Source organism: Pelodiscus sinensis, chromosome 14 (assembly GCF_052426305.1).
Source record: "Pelodiscus sinensis isolate ZL-2025 chromosome 14, ASM5242630v1, whole genome shotgun sequence".
In the NCBI taxonomy this organism is placed as follows: Eukaryota; Metazoa; Chordata; order Testudines; family Trionychidae; genus Pelodiscus; species Pelodiscus sinensis.
The window spans coordinates 11,446,682-11,462,242 of record NC_143065.1 but is presented as its reverse complement, the minus strand read 5'-3'; the positions used below and the strand labels follow the sequence as shown (position 1 = coordinate 11,462,242).

At 52.2% G+C, this 15,561-nt stretch overlaps 1 protein-coding gene across 1 annotated transcript; it reads right to left on the bottom strand.

Annotated features, from left to right (window-relative positions):
* Window positions 1-1,703: 1,703 nt before the first annotated feature.
* Window positions 1,704-15,262, bottom strand: CPLX3 (complexin 3). Its single transcript, XM_006126272.5, has 3 exons — window positions 14,769-15,262; window positions 12,992-13,079; window positions 1,704-2,943 (listed from the first exon to the last, which is right to left on the bottom strand). Exons 1-3 carry the CDS (start codon window positions 14,927-14,929, stop codon window positions 2,719-2,721), a joined length of 474 nt encoding a protein of 157 aa, XP_006126334.1. The 5' UTR covers window positions 14,930-15,262; the 3' UTR covers window positions 1,704-2,718.
* Window positions 15,263-15,561: the final 299 nt, after the last annotated feature.

Sequence of the window (15,561 nt, the reverse complement as noted above, 5' to 3'; positions counted from 1 at the left end):
GACGGCTCCTGCACCCTCTCTCCCGTGCTCTTGGGTCCCAACCTGTCATGGCCTAGTCCAGCTCTTATAGCTGCAAGTGGTTGCTTTATTCATGTTCTTATTCTTGCTCCCTTGCTCCAGCGGATGGGGGCTGGCCAGCTGGCAGCCCTTGGGGTTGTCCTGCTCAGTACAGCCTCAGGCCTCACAGATTCGGCCAGGCTGCTCCTCCAAGGTGAGGTGGCAATTCAAGGTCTAGGCCCCGTTTCGAGGCTGGGCTTGCAAGTGGGGGCTCTCGGTGGCGCTGGGGAAGGAGGGGGGGGTGATGCTTATGCCTTTGTATGGTCCAACCATCCCCTTCTGCAGTTGGAAATCACAGTTCACCCTGATTCCCACAGATCAGGGGGCTGGACCTCTCACACGGGCGGCTGGTATGGTAGGCCAGAGAAGGCATTGCCTTCCCAAGCCGCCAGCTTGGCTCTGCCCACACTCCGCCCCCAGAACGCCTGCTGCAGGGGTGGAGTGTTGCTGCCCCCAGTGTCCGCCCTCCGCATACTCTGGGGAGGAGGGGCTGGAGCCTCATGCCACCCACCCTCCTGTGGTGCTGGGGGCGGGGCCTCAGCAGAAGGGGCGGGGCTGGAGCTTGCCTTTCCCAGCCCTACCTTCACCCACCACCCAACCCTCACCAAGACTATTTCAGATTTCCCTGCCTCTGCTGGCCCTCTATCACAGGTCGTTCTGATCCTCTGGACACGTGTTATACAGACGACTGGTGACAGGTGGTGCACCAGAGGCTAGAGTACCGTGGTGAGCAGCAGTCAAGATGCAGGGAGGTTATTAAGACTTGGACCCTTGTGAATGCCCTAGAGAAGGAGGAGCGCTCTTTGCCTCCAATACAGCCTCAGCACAAGGGGTGGAGTGACTCCAAACGGCAGACAGATACACTGGGGTGCCCAGGTTTCCCCGTCTAGGAACAGTGTGAACTCCCGAGAGGAGTTTTCAGTTCAGAGGACTGCTCAGGTTTGGACTAGGCCAGCTGCCACGGTCGTGGTAAATCCATGTTGTCAGATGCAACCTCTTCCCTGGCTGAGTTCCAGGCAGCTTTGCTTTGTTCCCCAACGTCCCTAGAACTTCCCTAGCTGAGTCCGAAGCTCACAAGCTGGGGGGGATGGTCCCTCTCACCTGGGAAGGCCAATCAGAGCAGATTGCTGGGGGAGATGATCAGGGCAGAAGTCAGAAATGATCGTTAGATCATCTAATCTGACCTCCTGTCCATCACAGACCATCAGCATCGTCCAACCACTTCCACCCCACGCCCAGTAACCGGAATGAAATCAACGTCGCAGCCCTTCGGGACACTAAAATAGAACCGGGACTGCCCCATAGTTCCCCACCCCAGCCTCAATGAGCGTAATGGCCTCAAAGCACCTTAACAATTTAAGAATGCTCCCCGTGCCTCAGTTTCCCCACCTGCAAAATAAGGGTAGTGACACGTCCCTCTCCCCCAAGGGTGCTGAGGTGTACACAAGCGCCGTCCTTTGAATGGCAGGTACAAAGCATTTGGGGCAGAGTTGCCTGGAGATTTAAACGTCACCCACCTGCCGCTGAGTTCAATGTTTTCAAAAGGGCTCTCGGTCTATTGCAGTTCACTGAGGCCGGCCTCAGACTGTGAGGGGGAAAATGACCCACCCTGTCCCATGCACCTTTTTGGATGGAGATATTGGCGAGAAAGAACTGCATAGAGATGTCCTGGTATTTATTCCATTGGTACCATAGGATAAGGAGGGTAGATAAGGGGTAGATAGTCAGACGACAACTTGGCAAGGGTACATCACAATGGACAGGTAGATTTCCCCCTCACTATATGGTGCTGAATTCTGCTCTCTCCTTCAAGGAACACGATTAACAGTCGGTCCCAGACTGTGGACGTGACATGGCAGCTGAACGTGTTTCCTGCAAGTGACGTTCCTACGCGGAAGGGCAATTGTGGTCTCAGACAACTGCACACCCACCAGTCCTGATCCTACTTCTGACCGGGGTGTAACGGCTCTGTGCCTCAGTTTCCCCCTCTCTAAAACGGGACGGATATAACTGGCCCCTCCTTTGCCGAGTGTTTGGCGAGGGATGCCTGAAAGCTGCTCTCGGGAGTGTTGTTTCTTGGTGGTGCTATGGATGTGGGGATTTCCCTGTCACAGCTTGTGCCTGGAAAACAGGGGATACTGACCATCGCCTCCGGGGGCTTTGCTCCAGGCCTGCGTCACCGCAACAGGAGGGAAGGCAGAGGAGGCGAGCGATCTGCTCCTCTGCAGAGGTCTGCATGCTCCCATTCACCGGCCTGGCTCCGTAACACACATCACATGCCTCTCTCCCTTCTGCGCGAAAATACTAAACTGGGATGAGGAACTCGGTCAACCAATGTCACAAGCGGGTTTAGATCCCACCGCAGGACTGGCGCCTGGGGGAAGGGCGGACGGGACAATGCTGCCTCCTGACTCTGCCCTTCTGCTGGAAACCACGCTTCACGAGAGGGACAGGACACGTGCATTGGTTTCAGGGAATCTAGGCCGAGCATGGGGGTAGAAAAGGTCTCCAACTCACACAGGTAAGGGTGACAAACTCAGTGGGTCTCCCACTGGCTAGTTTTCCTAAACCACGGCTGCCCCCAGACCACCCGTCGCATCCCTCCTCCCCCCAACATTACACGGTTAAGACTGGGGTGTTAGATCGAGGGAAACAGCCAGGTCACATGACAGAACACTTTTCAGCTGACTGCTTCAGGTCCTCCAGTGTGGCCTGGGCTTTATCCTTCAGGGAATCAAGGTCCAGGCTCTGGATATTGGTCAGCTGTCCGATAACAGAGTCCTTTTCCTCTTCCTCCTCATTGTCTTGCTCGATCATCTTGGCCAGCTCCTTCGGGAGCTCCACATCCCCTCCTGCCAGCTGGATCTGACTGTCGTCCGTTTCATTCTACAGGGCGAGACGGATCAAGGAGAAGATGAGAGTCAGGCTCGGGAACAGAGATAAGGGAAGGAGGGAACAAGGAGGAGAGGAAAGAAAACAGACGCCCCAGGTCAGCATTGTTCTTAATCACTTATGACTCAGGACCCCTGAATCAAACAGACTGGAGCACATGTTTCACTGTTTTGTTGAGTACTGCTGGATTTCAGCATATGCTTAACTTTACTCAGGTGCTTATCACTTGCTGAACAAGGACCAGACCCGGGGCATTAACACACTGATAAATCCCAGGACAACTGTGAAGGCACAATAGAGGGACAGGACCAACAGCTGCAGCAGAAAAGATTCATGAAAGAAAATTGTCTCTCAATTCCAACTGAAACCTCACCTCTAATAGGAGCTGCATGAATGAGGCAGAGAGCCTCATGAATCAATACAGGGGCATTCACTTTGGACATGTTTCCACCACTTGTGTGTTTATGGGAACAAACCAGTGATCCAACTACCTGGCACTAATATGGGTAGACGATGAATTTTAGCTTGCGTATAAGAATGCATCTGTTCTTATCCAGTTGGGTTATTGAAACAATATCAAATGACTGATCTGACCTTTTAAAACTAAATCAATCCAGGGGCAATTTAGAATATTGACAGTCAAGTCAGAGCATTCACAATAGCCCTTTTTGTTGTTAAATGAAACTAAGGAAACTGTGATGCTCTTGAATTATTCCTTGAACAAAGAAAGAGGCTGAATTATTGGAGATTAAATGGTTCCCAGTGAATCATTCATACAGCTCTATGCAGACATACCAAAGTAATGAAACAGAGAGGGAGACGGTGCCTGTTGAAGGAAGATGTTCTTACAACTCTCTTAATGAAATCAATGGGAGGTAGGCGTCGAAATACCTTGGAGGATCTAGGCGCAAGTGATTGACTTCAGCAGTTCCTTCTGATTTACTTTTTATACTGAGGGAGCAACCAAAACACTGGTGAAACTGACATCAGTGAGAGCGGATGCCCAATGGGGCTTTGCAGACAGAAAGCCATAAAGAGCAGAAGATGAGTGACAGTCCAGCAGAATGGTCACATGACAGACTGCCAGAAAAAAAAAAAAGCTGGACAGTTAAGCCTATTGCTAATTGCCACTCAGAGAGACGGCTTCCTTCAGGCCAGCTGGACAGGCGTTTGCCTAGCGAAGTGGTACTGCTAGCTGCTAGGCAACGTGTCAGGTTGCACTGTGGTATACGAGTCTGCAGAATTGGTATCGTATAGAATCCACCAGCCAGCCAGATTTAGAAAGAGGTCTGATTAATGAGTCGGAGAATTCATCAGCTAGAAAAATGTCATTGCTGTCAAATCAGGCACGTATCTGGTGGTCCTCACCAGGGCTGAAGGAGATGCTAGAACTGGTGCCGTTTCTCTATACCACATTAAACATGAATGGTAAATGGCTAACCGTTATCCAGTCTGACAAAAAAAACCATAACCGTCACAAAAAGAGCCATCACTAGACGAAACATTGGCTAATTTTGGCCAAAATTGTCAGAAAGTTTCTTAATACAATTGCTAGTGCAACTATGCGCTCAAACGAGTACTGGTCTGGGAAATATTTAGCCCTGGGTGAGAGAGGTGATGCATTTTCCTGGTTTTTTAGGCCTTTGGGTAATGCAAAAATCATTAGTCACACAAGAGTATGAGCCTGTTTCCACCAGGAAGTCCATTGATATGTTTGTACTTTTTAGCCTAGACTGATAGGGAGGGGTTTTTCTGTTTGTTGGTTTATAGTTTATGACTATTGGCTACTGTCGAATGATTCCTGTACTGGCAATTGATGTTAATGTTGTGCGTGCCGTGATGATGACGTATGAGGAGATGTTCTGCTCTCGGAGCCAAGGCGGAGCCTATGTTATGTGTGATAGAATCGTAAGACCATAAGAACGGCCATATTGGGTCAGACCAAAGGTCCATTGAGCCCTGTAGCCTGTCTGCCGACAGTGGCCAATGCCAGATGCCCCAGGGGGAGTGAACAGAAACAGGGACTCCTCAAGTGATCCCTCCCGTCACCCATTCCCAGCCCCAGACAAACAGGCCCCGTACATCCCGACCCAGCCTGGCTAATAAGTATGGATGGACTTAACCGCCATGAATCTAGTTATTTTTTGACTCCTGTTAAAGTCCTGGTCTTCACAACATCATAGAATACTGGAGCTGGAAGAGGCCTCGCGAGGTCATTGAGTCCAGTCCTCTGCCCCCACGGCAGGACCAAGCACCATGTAGAGAGAGGCGTAGGGAGGGGAGGTGGGGGGGCAGTTGCCCCCAGGCGCTGCGCTAGGGGGGCACCGGGCTGGGGTAGGAGCAGAGTGCACAGCCCCATGGGTCGCGGCGAGTAGCAAACCCGGTGCAATATCGTACTGTATGGAACTACTCCTTGTAGGAGTGTGCTACTTCTGGTAGCAGTTTCCTGTAGGAGCATTTCCTTACGATCGTACGAATAGGAAAATGCTACTGGTAGCACATTCCTATAAGGTAGCACCTTTCTACATTACATCCTACCAGTAGCACATTCCTATAAGGTAGCACCTTTGTACATTACATCCTACCGGTAGCACATTCCTATAAGGTAGCACCTTTGTACATTACATCCTACCGGTAGCACATTCCTATAAGGTAGCACCTTTGTACATTACATCCTACCAGTAGCACATTCCTATAAGGTAGCACCTTTGTACATTACATCCTACCGGTAGCACATTCCTATAAGGTAGCACCTTTCTACATTACATCCTACCAGTAGCACATTCCTATAAGGTAGCACCTTTCTACATTACACCCTACCGGTAGCACATTCCTGTAAGGTAGCAGCTTTCTACATTACACCCTACCGGTAGCACATTCCTGTAAGGTAGCAGCTTTCTACATGACACTGGTGTTGTCGGGGCCATGTGCTCCCTGTGCAATCAAGCCTCCAAGGCAGGGCCAGCCGGCAGAAGCAGCCACTTTAATGGTAGAGTTACCTGTACCTCCGGTGCCTGGCTCTACAGGAGGGAGAGGGAGATTAGGTTAGAGTGGAGGGAGGACAGGGGGGTGGGTGGGACTGGGGGTTCTTGGCTCTGGGGGAGGGGCATTGGGTTAGAGTGGGGGTATGTGTGCACGGGAGGGGCATTAGGTTGGAGCAGGGAGTCTGGGGGTGCCTGGCTCTGGGGAAGGGGTGGGTGCATTAGGTACTTATAATTTTTTTAAAAGGAGTACTTTATACTGCTCTAAACCAGTGTTTTTCAACCAGTGGTAGGAGTACCCTTGGGAGGTAATTGAGAGAAGTCTGGGGGTACATCAACACGACTGAAATGTGGAGAAAACAGAATTTTTGTTTTAAGTTTTACGCCGCTTTATTGGTTTTGTACGTTTTACACCCCAAAATTTCATCACCTGTCTGGTTACGATTAAGTTGTTTAAACAAATGTGTTGCAATGGGAGAAAAAAATGGTGTGTCTGAAAACTGTAGGTATTGGGGGTACTTATAATTTTTTTTTTTGAAAAAGGGGTACTTTATTTAAAAAAAAAAGGTTGAGAACCACTGCTCTAAACCGTTCCTTTTGGCCTCCCTGTTTCCTTTCTCTTTTGGTGAGTTGGGCAGTAGTTTTGGTAAAAATAGATCAGACTTTGTCCGCTCTACCTCGGCTGGTGCTGGATAATCCAGGCCTCAAGTCTAAGGGAGTTGGCATTACTGAGGTGATCGAGTCCCTCCAAGTTTTGTTGTGGATTTTCCAAAGAAAATGCTGGTGTTTTTATAGGTCACCCACATCTCCCAGTCATGGCAGAGACCTGGGATTAACGTGGCTTTCTCAACTAAAAGTCTTATATGTGTTTGGATGCTGGGATTGTGAACACCTGGCGGGGCAGTCTGCCAAAGGCAAGGCTGGCCTTGAATCTCGACAGCTATGGCTACAGTTGAATGGCTTGTGTGAAATTTGGAAGAGCAGCTCAGAGAGACCTCGCTCCTTTACTAAGGATAGAATTTCATGGCAGCCTGAAGGACAAAGTTCTCGTGGCAGACAGAAAGCCAGGCTTGCAATGTAACCTCAGCCTTAGGCTACTTATTGCTTCAAGTGCTTTCAAGAAAGTGAGGGTGATTCTCGTGCTGTGCTTTTGTTTTATTTAAAAGTTTTTCTGAGTGTTATTTTAGCAGGTAAATTAATCTCTTACATTCACTGAGGGTATGTCTACACTACCACCCTAGTTCGAACTAGGGTGGTTAATGTAGGCAACTGAAGTTGCAAATGAAGCCCGGGATTTGAATTTCCCGGTTCCACAAGGAGTAATGGTAGTTCGGAATAGGAAGCCTAATTCGAACTACCTACTCCGTGCCGTGTGTAGCCACGGGCACGGAGTCCGAACTAGCGGGGATTTAAAAATGGCGGCGCCCGGCAAGATGCAAATGAAGCCCGGGAAATTCAAATCCCGGGCTTCATTTGCAACTTTGGTTGCCTACATTAACCACCCTAGTTCGAACTAGGATGGTAGTGTAGACATACCCTGACATAGCAAAGGGTGTATAGGGGGGTAGTTTCCCCCGAGCACCACAGTAAGGACTAATTTAGTGCCTCTCCACTCCCCCTGTCATCCCTCAGCTTGCCTGCTCCTCCTCCACCCACCACTGCCAGCTGGAGCCTCCTCCCCACCTCTCTGCCCCCAACCCTACCCTCCTCCATCTTTTGATAGTGTGTGGGGTTGGGGAAAGACGTGGTACAAGCCCCCTCCTCCCCCGTCCTCCCAGGGTTGGGCTCAGCTGTGTGCCAGGTTCGGGGCCCTGCCACATGGTGGCAGTGTGTGTGTGTGTGTGTGTGTGTGTGTGTGTGCAAATTTTGCTTTTGCCCCCAGGCGCATAACACCCTTGCTATGCCTCTGCATCTAGATCATCTCTAACTGGTGTCTGTCTAACCTGCTCTTAAAAATCTCCAGTAATGGAGATTCCACAACCTCTCTAGGCAATTTATTCTAGTGCCTAACCAGCCTGACAGGAAGTTTTTCCTAATGTCCAACCTAGACCTTCTTTGCTGCAATTTAAGCCCATTGCTTCTTGACCTATCATCTGAGATTACAGAGAATATTTTCTCTCTCTTCTCCTTGTAACACCCTTTTAGATACTAGCAGTTTTCAAGTAGGGACAGATTTGTAATGTTACCCAAGGAACAATGTGTTCAGATACATTTCTGCTCTGGGAGAGCTAGAGAACGGATTTCTCCCAGCCCCTGAGGGATTGCAAAGCAGCACAGAGAGATGCTAACAAGGCGATGGAGATATTTGCAGTGTGGTCATGTGAATTCTATTGTGGGGTTGGGGTAACTGTAGCAGAAGACTTCTGAAGGAGGAGAAGCCAGATCTATATCATGCCCTGGTCAAGGAGTTGTGTACCAGACTGCCAGACTCTTCAGTGGTGTATGGTATGACTTGGCCATGGAGTAATCTCTCTACAAAGCCAGTGGGAAGGTGCTGAGTGAGCGTTACCTGACTGCACTTTTGGGGGCAGCTGTAATAGTGATGACAAACCAAATATGTGGGTTGCAGTCTGCAGCCACAGAGCTCCACTAAGAAGCTACCACCCAGCGCATGGTGCTGTCCCAGCTTTGAGAAAAGTTAGGGCCTGAAAGAATGACAGATCCCTGGAGCTGGGATGCCCACTGGGCCCTACCGGAAATTGCAGCAAGTTTGTGCATAGGCAGCGAGCGTGGCGGTCTGGGCTGCAGAGGAGAGAGGGGGGCCCGCTGTACTTCCAGACAAAGGGCGAAACTCAAATCATTTGGAATCTGAACGTGACCAACAAGAGCAGCAGATGACAGCACACGGGGCAGCTGCCAATTGTCAGCTGTTCTGCAAGCTGGCTGTGACGGCCTGGCGCAGAGATGAGGGTAGCCAGGGTGTATGACGTGGGAGCTGGCACCTGGCCAACGTGGATGGCTCTTGACGAGTGACCCGAAAGAGCAGCCCGATGGCTTGGCTGCAGGAAAATCTGTCAATGGTTCAGCCTCCTGGAAGCCCACATGAGCTGTTATTGACGTCATGGGGATTCTGACGATGGTGTTTGATCAGCCACGGATCGCGTGGGTATCCTAGCCAGTGGGGGTACGAGTGATTCACATATTTTTGGTGGCCCAATATATATTGAAGAAAAGGGGAATCCAAGATCCCCGTTCAAATCAGAAGAGAGCTGACCCAGGATCTTCCACAGCCCTGCTGCCTGCCCTAACCACGGGGCTAGAAGGGGCTTTTCATGCCAAGCTCTTCTTTTGGCCCTGTTTGAATATTGAATTCAAGTGGATCTGCTGCAACAGGAAAGACTGAAAGAGCCTATGGGCCATCTTGTTTCTCCTAAGGCAGCTAGAGGAGCTGAATAGGCCTGCTGAATGGGGGGAAGGTCAATTGCCCCGGGGCCTGGCAATTCAAAGGGGCAATTCAAAGGGGCTACCACCGCTGCGGCAGCAGTGCGGCTGGAGCCTGGAGCCCTTTAAATCTCTGCTGGAGATGCTCCACGCAACTCTGAGGGCGGGGGAAGGAGGGGTGCGCTGTGCTCTGGGCAGCGCTGAGGGCTGGCTGCCCAGCCCCGCCCCTTCCACACTAAGTCCCGCCCCTTCTGGGGCTTCAGTAGGTTAATCACTCCGGAGGCCGCACTTGCTTGGTTCTGTGACTATTGAATTAAAGCCCAGGGGCGCTCACTGTTCCAATTGCTTCGTAAGCTGGAAGACTTGAATGAGGGTCTCCAACGGCCTTGAAGAGCCCCAAACGCTCTGACACCCAGTGCGCCTCGTGGCAGCGTCAGCCCAATTCAGAGCTCAGTAAGGTGGAACAGCTGCAGCAGGGGCCGTGCTGCGGAACAGGTCAGGGCCCAGCTGTTAGGACAGTCCCTGCAAGGTCGGAGACCCCCGTTCAAATCCTGTGTTGTCAAGAAGCTGGGGATTGACCCAGACTCTCTCCCAGCCTGGGCAAGGACCCAGACCGCCGGCCAGCCGCACGAGTCTCACATGCTCAGGGCCTAGCTAATTATGGAACAGCTTCTGCCAGACAGGAACCTGCAGGAGATCCCCCATTCAGGGCTCTCGCTAAAGGGCAGCTCTCCAGCCAAATCCGAACTCGTAGAGGGAGGGGAATAGAAGCAGCATCTAGCACAGCCCATCTGGCTACCTCAGTTGCTGGGCTCAGGCTGTGTGTGGGGAAGCTGCTTCTCTCAGGAACTCGGTTGGGAGGTGGCAGATCCTTCCGAGTGAGCACCTCAGCCATTGAATTATTGTATAAGGGTGGCTGTTTTCCTTCCCCCCTCTCTCTCCCCCTCGCCTAGGCGGGCTCTTTGCATGGCTCCCAGATCGAGTCCCAGAGGGAAACTATGCACTGTTTGCCCCCAGTTTGAGACTTGCACTGGGCATGAGCAAGTTTCTGGTACTTGGCAGGTGGGAGCGGTGCCTAAACCTGGGATTTAACCTTGTTGGAGCCGGCTTTGTGGGCCTCAGTGCAGTCTGTGTGTCCCTGCTTAGTGCCTCTGACTCCCGGGCTGTGTCTGTGAAAAAGGGCTTAAAAGGATCCCCAAACTCTACCCCAGGTGCTATTCTGGGTCACCTCTCTGGCATACCTGTTCTCAAGCCAATCCTGCTCTGCACTTGCATTGCACAGCACTTCAAAATTAAACACAGACCCCTTCCTGGGAAGGGAACTGTATGCCTGGAACCCCTTGACCATGGCCCCAAATTTGCACCAGGCATGGTCCCCAAAGCCGTCTCCTAGCTTCCCAGGCCTGTCTGACTCTCTCTGTGGACTGCAGAGCGCTTTGGAAGTAGACTTTTAGGAGAAACGCTGCTGCAGCCCAGTGCTCCATGGCTGGCTGGCAACAGCAGCACTTTGTAGAACACTATGATGGTTGGATTCCTGGGCACCGGAGCTGGGGCTGGTCAGCACAAGGGGAGGCTGGCACGATACATTCCATTAGCTCTGCGCAAAAGAAAAGGGATTTCTTGCCCTCCCCTGAACAAGCGTGAAATGTCAGCTGTGGTGGCAGTAACCTAGTGGCAAGCTGTCTCATATATAAGCGTCCTCTCATTAGCCACATGCTAATGACTGGGTCACATTGTAGTCGGTGAGACTAAGACATTAATGATCACTTGAATATTGCATGCAGATGTGATCACCTCCGCTTTAAAAAGATTTTAACTACCTGGAAATCACTGGGACTGGTTTGGTGAGTGCGTATCACTCCGGCCCGTCTACACAGCAGGGCTTAACTCAAAATAAGCTACACAAATTGAGCGATGTCAATTGCGTATCTTATTTCAAAATAGCTTATTTCCAGTTTTGGTGCTGTCTACACAGCACTTCTTTCGAAATAGAGCATGTGTCCTCCAACTTCTCTTACTCCTCATAAAATGAGACCTACAGGCGGTGGAGTAAGAAGTCCTACAGCTTGACAGTATTTCGATGTTATGTTGAAATAACGGCTGGCTGTGTAGATGTGGACTGGTATTTAGAAATAATGTTGCTGTGTAGACATAGCTGAAGGGTGCTGCATTAGCCATTTTGTGGTTCATAGTTATGGGGGGAGGGGGTTATATAAGAGCACATGATTATACTTTGTTATATACACAAACTATCAGACAAGATTTTCTACACCCCTATAGCCATTAATGATCTATAGGCAGTTTACATTGTAGTCAGTGAGAGATTAAATCTGGCTTGAATACTGCATGCAGATGTGACCACCCCATCTTTAAAAAGATATAGTGGAATTGGAAGACTACAGAAAGTGCCAACAAAATGGGTTACAGTCACAGAACAGCTCCCATATGAGGAGGGATAAATAAGATTGGGAAGTTTGGAAAAGCGACACTCAGCGGGGATAGGATCGAGATCCAAGAAATCATGGCTGGTGTGGAGAAAGCAAATAAGGAAGTGTTATTTACTCCTCATAACACAAGAACTAGGGATCACTAAACTAAATTAATGGGCAGCAGGTTTTAAACAAACAAAAGCAGGTACAGAAATCTTTGCCAGAGGCTGTTGTGAAGGCCAAAGCTGTAACAGGGTTGAAAAAAGAACTATAGATAAACTGATGGAGGACAAATTGATCAGCAGCTTAGCACCAGGATAGGCAGGGACGGTGTCTTTGGCCTCTGTTTGCCAGAAACTAGGAATGGGCAACTGGGGATGATCACTCAAAAATTGCTTCTTCTGTTTATTCCCTCTGAAGCACCTGGCATTGTCCATTGTCTGGAAGACAGGGTACTGGGCTAGATGGACCCAGCATGGCTGGTCTTATGTTCTTACCATAAGCACTTTATACTTACAGTCTCCAGCAGAACAGATAACATCAAAATCTATGTTTTATAATTAAAGGGTAGGGCTCTTATTATCTGTGCATCAGAAAAATAGTCAGAAACACTCCCCTCTCCCATATTAGTCCATTCTCCAAATAGTGACAACTATTTTGATGACTTCCATGGTACAAATTAGCTCATACTGTCCTGTGTGACTACAGAGTTTTGGTTTAGCCTAAGAGCTGGCACGAGGATCAAACCCACCCACATGGAGCTAAATCTTTCCAAACCAGTACTACTAGCTCCAGTACATGGTTGCATTAACAATGGTAATTCAAAGCTTCCAGCCATAGTCCTGTATTTTGTTTAAAATTAGTGTTTCTCTGGCCCTTTTGGTGAGTTTCTGATCCCCCCCCCCCATTGGATGCCCCATAACCATAAAGGGATATAGAAAACTATGGTTTCTCCCTGATGGTTACCTCCTACTGCCCCAAATGGCTCTGGGCTGGCACACGAGTAGGGAGCCTAAGGGGCAGTAGCATGGGCTGCAATCGCAGTAGGAAGGCGTGGGGGCAGGGGAGAGGATGGGGCTAGAAGCGCAGGGTGGAAATGCTACGTTCCTGCAACTGACCAGAGCGGGTCTTAGTGCAACTCGGGCACGTTCTGAAACTGACCAGAGCGGGTCTTAGTGCAACTCGGGCACGTTCTGAAACTGACCAGAGCGGGTCTTAGTGCAGCCGGGGTGAGCGCGCCTCGCTCTTTACCTTGGGGAGCCGGTACTTGTCTCTAAAGTGGGTCCGGAGCGTGGCTCTCTCTGCTTTGCGCTGGGCGAACTGGGCGTCCCTTTCCATCCTGGAAACGAGGGGAGAAAACAACGGCGGTCAGCCAGGCTGCCCCAGCTCCGGGCGCCGGGCAGGGCCGGTCAGGTCACCCATAGCCGGCGCGCCCGCCCGCGCTGAAGGGAAGCCTGGATCCGACAGGGACAGGCCTGAATGCGCCAGATGGGGCTCGAAGGCTGCTCTCCAAGTCGCATGCGGCTTTCTCCACCTGAGCCCCTCTCTGCTACAGCCACGCCAGGGGAATACAGCACCGGCAAGGGAGCGAGTCCGGTTTCTGTTGCTTACGCATTATATTCCTAATCATCACGTAGCACACGGCGGCGGCGGCGGGAACCCCTCTGTGTTTACATTCCAGAACAAATACATCGAGGAATCAAACCAACTGGGGTCTGCGGCTCTTTTGGCCGGCGGTCAGGCCCCTCCTCACTTTGATTTATTTAATGGCCAGGAATTTGGAGGCTAGAAAGCCGGCTGGAAATGAACACAGCCAGGTCCGCGCTGCTTTTCAGCCTGCTCCTGTCTTCAAGTCAATCGCCTTTAACTGAGTTCCATTGCCTCTCTCGTAACCGGCTGTGACAATCCCTGCACGAGTCCGGGATTAATGGTTGGAGAAGCCAATGGGCTGCAGCTAAAGGGATTGGCGAAATTAAGAGATTAAAGACCTTTCAGGAAGGTGGCGGCAAGGGAGGGTCGCCCTCTGCGCTTGTCTTTGGTCAGGTGTGAAGGCTCGGAGTGTGCTGAAGAAGCCTAAATACAATTTGATCCGGATTGCGGTAGAGCTCGTGTGCACGCAATTTCCCAGTGAATTCTCAGGGCCTTCACCATGTATAAACATTCGTCCAAAAACGCAGGAACGAGGGACCCTAAAAGAAACTTCGGCGGAGAGCCCTAAACCCCCACACTCAATGTGGCCCAAGAGGCGAACCAAGCCCATCGCGCCGATGCGAAAACGGATTAAAAGATGATGGGTTTCATTCAAATTACATTTCTAACGTCCCCCGCGTTCCGCAAGGCATTGATTGCAGTTTCTCCCTCCTTTGCGTTTCCTTTGAAAGGGCGGCAGCTGTCAGCTCTGGGTGCAAACCAGCCACCCAGCCCAGGATCCCGACCAGCTCCCCGAATGGCCGCGCCGGTTCGCCGCTGGTTTCGCTGAGAGCAACTGCGCGTTTAAACCCAGGGTTGCCCCGGCGCTGGGGCACGCGCTGAAGTTAGTTCCAGCCCAGCCGCGCGCTCTGCAAGGGCGATTGTCGGTGGGTGTGCTGAATCGGGAACGATTCGCCTAATTCGGCGCAGCCATCGGGTTCGCTGGTTTACGCGAGGTAGGCAATTCAAATCCGGGTTGCTACAGGTGGAGACGCGGGGGGAACTTCCCCCTTCCAGGCTCCCTTTCCATTTGGGGGGGCTTCCTGTCCGGCACCTCGCCTGAGGGGCTGGCCAGGGTCCCATTGAGCAAAACCCGGCTTCTTTAGCGAACGCCTCTGACATTTTTGCTGGGATTAAGGGGAGGTCCCCACAAATCTAGCAGACCTGTTCACCCGGTTTTGTTTAAGCTGATCCCGGACTGGATCCCAGCGGGCAGCGGAGAGGGCGGGTGAAGGGCCCCACGGAGAGGGGGTAGCTGCCCTGGGGGGGGGGGGGGGGGTAAGGGGGCAGAAGGGCTAGCAGCACACACCGCCCCCTCCTCCGACCCCCCGGCACTTACTTTTCCTCCACAAGCTGCTTCTGGTATTCCTCGTACTCCTCGCGCGTCATCCCTTGGGCTTCGGCCGGGGATTTCTCCCCTTCGCCCTTCTCCTCTCCGCCCAGCCCCCCGGTGAGGTTTTTCAGCTGGCCGCCCACCATGGACTTCACCATGAACGCCATCGCGGGCCGGGCCGGGCCGGCAGGCGGACCGAGGAGCAGCGGGGTGGCTGGAGCGCTCTGCGGCCGCTGGGCTCAGACCAGCCCCGCTCCGGCTCCCATGGGTGTGCGGCTCCGAGCGCCTCCCTGCCTGCGCCGGGCTCAGGCACCTGGTTCAGCACCACAACGCCTGGACAGCTCCCGCGGGGCGGGGCGGGGCGAGGCTCCCTCCTTCTCCAGCGGACGCGCGAGTCTGAGCTCCGCTCGCAGCCTCCCCGAGCTTAACTCTGCCCCCCGCCCGCCGCCGCCCCACCCACCGCTCCCCTTGGGCGCGGAGGATTAACTTGTTTATCGGCGTGACGACACCAGACCACATGGCCCCAGCCCCAGGCTGCTGCTCGCAACCCCTCGGCTCCGCGCGGCTAAAGCAGGGGGCGCAGGACAGCGACGAGGCTGGGTCCCCCCCTCCCCCGGCTGCCTCCTGGCAACGAGTGAAGAGCTGGAGCTGCGGGAACCCTGCGGGAGAACCGGGGCCCAACGCGATCCCCAGCCAACGCTGCTGCAGGTCCCCCCGCTCCCTTATAGGGTTAGCATTGAAGCCGAGGGCCCTAGATTGCCCCACCACGACCGTGCTCACCATGGCGGCCAGGAAAGCT